This window comes from Bidens hawaiensis, unplaced genomic scaffold, assembly GCF_021521415.1.
Source record: "Bidens hawaiensis isolate Kalapana, Puna unplaced genomic scaffold, B.hawaiensis_p1.1 tig00071791_1, whole genome shotgun sequence".
Lineage (NCBI taxonomy): Eukaryota > Viridiplantae > Streptophyta > Magnoliopsida > Asterales > Asteraceae > Bidens > Bidens hawaiensis.
The window spans coordinates 35,721-41,500 of record NW_027502558.1 but is presented as its reverse complement, the minus strand read 5'-3'; the positions used below and the strand labels follow the sequence as shown (position 1 = coordinate 41,500).

The 5,780-nt window shown below is 36.3% G+C and overlaps 1 protein-coding gene across 1 annotated transcript; it reads left to right on the top strand.

Moving 5' to 3' along the window:
* The first annotated feature begins 314 nt into the window (after positions 1–314).
* Positions 315–4,766, top strand: LOC143605872 (putative disease resistance protein At4g33300). The gene is made up of 6 exons (XM_077081836.1): positions 315–660; positions 1,035–1,376; positions 1,888–2,291; positions 2,389–2,744; positions 2,833–3,038; positions 3,865–4,766. The coding sequence occupies exons 1-6, from the start codon at positions 324–326 to the stop codon at positions 4,698–4,700; spliced, it is 2,481 nt and encodes an 826-aa protein (XP_076937951.1). The 5' UTR covers positions 315–323; the 3' UTR covers positions 4,701–4,766.
* The last annotated feature ends 1,014 nt before the right edge of the window (positions 4,767–5,780 follow it).

Below are 5,780 nucleotides of genomic sequence, written 5' to 3'. Positions count from 1 at the left end.
GTTCTGGGTCCGGGTTTTGGTACTGAAATGCATACCATATCCATACCCTACAGGTTGGGTCGGGTATTAAAAACCCAAGAATAAAAAACCGATTCCGGGTATTTTTTTGGATCCGATTCCGAATTCGGGTTTTTTTCACCTCTACCCGGAAAAAACCCATTTAGATATGAATTTAAAGTATATTCTTGTTTTTTTAGCCCACTCAACAAGTCACAGCATCACACCAAACACAAGGACAGACTCGTAATTTCACTGCACTACACCACATAACCTCCCATTAATAAATCTTCAACGCATTCACTCTCTCCTAACGCCGACCAACCATGGCGGTAACAGAGTTCTTCGCCGGCGAGATCACCACAGAGCTATTAAAAATGCTAATAAGCATAACACGTAAAGCCTGGTTCTGCAAATACAGCGCCGAGCAGCTTATTCTCACCATCAACGAACTCCTCCCCATCATCCACGAAATCAAATACTCCGGCGTCGAGTTAACCGCCACACGTCAGCACCAGCTCGACGCTATTTCACGCGCGCTTCACGACGGCCATGAACTCGCGGGAAAGGTTCTCAATTCCAGCCGATGGAACGTGTATAAGAACCTTCAGTTGTCACGGAAGATGGAGAAGCTAGAAAAGAAGATATCCAGATTCGTTCAAGGTAGTTAATAGTTAGTTATAACAACTTATGAAAATGGTAAAAAAAGAGATATTATTAATTCTTCTGGTGTAGCTATACGTCTTGTTAATCGATCTAAGAGTATTATTCCAATAAATAATTTCATTAGTATCTGAGGTCACATACAATACAATATACTAATTATATTTTAACATGATCTAATTCTTTTTTAAAACTATTATTACTATTTATATTTTATGATCTAATAAAATTCAATCAAATGATATTGTAGAACATGCTTCCCATCTTATCTCGTGAAGAAGTGTTCTTGTGTTGTTTGCAAAATTATAGTTAAAACTTACTAATTACGTATATTTATTTATACTAATTACAATGATTATTGTGATGTAATGAAGGTCCGCTTCAGGCGCATGTGTTGGCTGATGTGCATCATCTGAGGTTTGAGTCAATGGAGCGGATGGATCGGCTGGACGGCTCGTTTAGCCGAGTGGAGCAGCGGCTCGGATCGATGATGATTGGTGGTGGTAACGGGTGGTGGACGGAGGCGGTGGTTAGGATGGAAGAGGAAGAGGTGTATGAAGGTAATTTGTTGAAAGTGGGAATGGAATTGGGGAAAAGAAGAGTTAAAGATATGATTATGGATAGAGATGATTTGAGTGTTATTGGGATTAATGGAATTGGTGGTAGTGGGAAGACGACTTTAGCTCGAGAGATTTGTAGAGATGATGATGTTAGAAGTATGTTTTCTTTCCCTTTATTGTTGCGTATAAGGTGCTCGACGAAATGCCTCCGTGGTGTTTCTGGTAGCGGTGTGCACGGTTCGATTCTGTTATTAGCCGAAATCAGAATTGAATGCGAATACGATGTCATCAGTTAATCTATTTTATTAACCAACCGGTTTTAAGTCAATTGATTTGGTTTATTCGGTCCGGTTAATTTTGGTTAATAACCAAAACCTAGGCTAAAATTTTTGCTTAAATACATGAAATGGAGGTATTGGCAAGAAATTTATGAAAATATGAATGGTTTTGGTTCAGTAAATTTCAATCAACCAAGGTTACAAAAAAGCGATAACCGATTTTCAGTTGATTCGGTTAACCAGATAGTTTGGTTTTTCGGTTCGGTTTCAGTTAACAGTTTGGATATTGCTCCCTCCTAGTATCAGGATGTTGACATATCGAAAATTTCATTCCTTTTATTATTTGCCTGTAATAAGGAGTTTGACGAAATGTCTGTTTTGTTTTTCAGGTTACTTTAATCACAAAATCTTCTTCTTAACTGTATCCCAATCTCCAAATGTGGAACAATTAAGGCAAAAGATTCTAGGGTTTCTTTCAGAAAGCAAATTCAATGGCTGCTCTAATATAGATTCCCAATGGACACTCGGATACAGTAATAATATTAACACAGTGACTCCTACCCTTGTTGTGTTGGATGATGTTTGGTCACTTCAGGTTCTCCAACGCCTTATATTCAAAGTTCCCGGCTGCAAAACTCTCGTGACATCGCGCATCAAGTTTTCATCTCCGGTTTTAAACTCAAGTTATGAACTGGAATTGTTGGGAGAAGAAAATGCACTCTCGCTGTTCTGTCACACTGTTTATGGAACCACATCAGTCCCACTTCATGCTGATGCAGATCTAATCAAACAGGTATTGAACTAATACTTATTGATTTTTGTTTCTTGTTATTACATATAATCAAACGAGTTAAGTGATTCATTGGCTGAATACTTGAAATCTTGAATAGATTGTGGAGAAATGTAAAGGGTTACCTTTGGCTCTAAAAGTGATCGGTGCCTCGCTTAGAGACAAGCCTGAAAAGTACTGGATCGGGGCTAAAAACAGACTGTCACGAGCCGAACCGATTTGTGAATCACACGAAGCTGAATTGCTTAACCGAATGAAACTAAGCATTGATTGCCTTCCTGAAAAGGTGAGAAACTGTTTTCTTGATTTGGGTTCATTTCCAGAAGACAAAAGGATACCTTTAGACGTTCTTTCCAATATTTGGGCCGAGCTTCACAACATTGATGAAGAAGAAGCGTTTGCGATTCTTGTTGAACTCTCGAGCAAGAATCTTGTAACACTTGTGAATGATTCAAGGTAATGTATAATTGCATATTGTGTATGGTGTGTGTATATATACATGAATGATCAAAATATTAATTTGATTTATGTTGAGATAATATAGGGCTGGGGATAGGTATGATAGCAACTGTGATATCTTGGTTTCACAGCATGATGTGTTGAGAGATCTTGCGATTCGTATGAGTGTTCTCGAGAGTGTAAATAATCGGGTGCGATTGGTTATGGCCCGTAGAGAAAATGGGGTGCCCAAAGAATGGGAGAGGGATGCTGAAAACCCGTTTCTTGCAAGAATCGTTTCGGTTCATACAGGTAAAGTTTTTAACTTTAATTTAAATCATTAGTGTTTGTGCTGACTATATTCTATCCTGTAAATGTTTATAAGCCTACAAGTGGGTGTAAACGAGCAAAGTCGCTCGTGAGCTACTCGAGATCGACTTGCTAAAAGCTCAAATCAAGTCGAACTTAGACGAGCTCGAGCCTAAAATAAGCTTGGTTAATAAACGAGCCCATGCCTGAGCTTCATTTATTGAGATTAAGCAGGCTCACGAGCCTAAATAAGCGTATATATAATTTTTATTTAATGTATTAAATATTTATTAATTTATAATAAAAAATTTTATATTTTTGAAATTTTGATAACAATAACTTATAAAATACATTGTTTTATAGGGTTAATTTCGTTTTTCGTTGCTGAGGTTTACTCACTTCAACTATTTGTGTACAAATTCTTGTTTTTTCTTAACTCATGGCTTGAGTTTTCATATGTTTTTAACCATTTGAGTCCTTTTGGCCAACGCTGTTAATTTTTTTTTTTGGGTTAAATGGAATGGCATTTCAATCATTTTACGCAGGAGGGGCTATTTATAAAATATTATATAAAAGTTGTTGTAAATGCATTTAATTTGTTTAATAATTAATAAGTGAGCCGAGCTAAGCTCGAGCTTGAAAAAACTACTCACAAGGCTCAGCTTGGATCGTTTACATCCCTACTTGAAGGCCACCTGACCAATGCAAGCTGCAATTTATATCTGATTTCACTTGTTAGCAAGGTGTTGGTGGGGCCCAATGAGTTTTTTTGTAACGGGTTCTAATGGGCAAAAAAAATGCTAATTTAGGAAATTGTTGAAATTTGTAGGTGAAATGCAAGAAATGGATTGGTTAAAAATGGAATTTCCAAAAGCTGAAGTCTTAATAGTAAACTTCGATTCGACCGATTATTTCCTCCCCCCGTTTATATCAAACATGCCAAAACTTAGATCGTTAGTGTTAATAAACTACAACACGAAAACTGCAAATCTTCATAACATATCGGTTTTGGGTACTTTATCCAATTTAAGAAGCCTCTGGTTCGAAAAGGTTACTGTCCCCCAACTACCCAAAAAGCCCATTTTACCACTCGCAAACCTCCGTAAAATCTCGTTACTGCTTTGTAAAATAAACCTTCAAGACGACCAATCGGAGCTAGACCTCTCTCAGTTATTCCCTTGTCTCACAACCCTCACGATGGACCACTGCATTGAAATGACCATTTTACCCTCGAGTATTTGCCACATTAAAACACTACGAAATCTAAGCATCACAAACTGTGAGAGTCTTGAAGAGCTCCCGAGTGATTTTGGGAAGCTGATATTTTTACAAGTATTGAAAGTTAACGCGTGCCCGAAGCTTAAAGCACTTCCGGTTGGGATAAAGAATCTTGTATGGTTGGAACACATTGATGTGTCTCAATGTGTTAATCTTCATTGTCTTAATGAAGAAATTGGTGGTTGTTTGAGTTTAAAAGATATTGATATGCACGAGTGCCCACAAATAAGAAAGTTGCCTAAATCATTAGCGCGCGTGAGAAAGTTGAGACATGTTTTATGTGATGAAGAGGTTTCATGGCAGTGGAAAGATTTTGAGCAAGATTTGCCTGGTTTGTGTATTCAAGTTGCCGAACAATGTTTTGATTTAGATTGGCTTACCGAGTAAATAAACTTCTTTTTTTTTTATTAACTTTTGTTAGATGTTAAATAGATAAATAGGTAAATAGTTATTAAGATAAATAAAGTGGGTTCTTGGCACATTTAAGTTTTAGGTAGAAATAAAACTAATTGTGCCATTAGTTCTTTTGTTGTTTAATCAAATTTCTTTATTTGAATGTGAAATCAATTTTTTTCCTTTTAGCATATATGTTGGAAGGAATATTAAATCAATGTGAATACTTTGAAAAAACGCGTTACATGGGTTGACTCTGATAGCAACATGCAATTCAAGTTGAGCAATAATGACAAAGTTGTTGTGACCCATTGCTAATTGATAAATGAAAAGCGCGTAACGTATAAAACTAATTTTGATTAGATGGTTTGCGTCCGTGTCATTTGTGAATTTGCGAGTCCTGTTTGGGATTGTATATTAGATGTGCTTTTGGGTTGGTGGTGTTTTTGTGTCTACTTCGTGTAAAACCTACAAATTTGTGTTGGTTTAACCGTCAATTGGTAGATGCAACTCATTTAACATCCTTAAATTTGCAAGGAATAAGCTAAACCGGTATCTAACATGTGACAATATATGTTTATAAAATCCTCTTTTCCATATGGTCTGTTTTATACAGGAGATTTGACCAGATGTTTTTTTTTTCTGTTAACATTTTTTTGAATTACTAGACAGACCACTGACTGTCTTCCCTAAGAAGAAAAATTACCCTGGCCTAACCTCGACCCCCACCCCCCTCCGGGCAGCTTTTGTGTCATAGGTAGGACTTGAACATAAAGCCTCAACATTTTTTTTTCTAGGTGTCCTACCCTAACCAATTAAGCGGGGATCATCAACGGGATAGTTTAGTTTATGCGTCTGCTATAAAAAATACTTTAAATATTACTACTTTAAAACAATATATATAAAACATAAACTTGTATAAAAACAATTTTGATAATGCAAAGATGGTTCACGAAAAAAAGAAAGTTAGGTGTATTTCACTATAACATGTCACTATTAGATATATTAAACCAAATTTCTTTCCATTGACCATTTAAAATATATATATATAGTTAAAAGAGTAGTTTTTAGTTT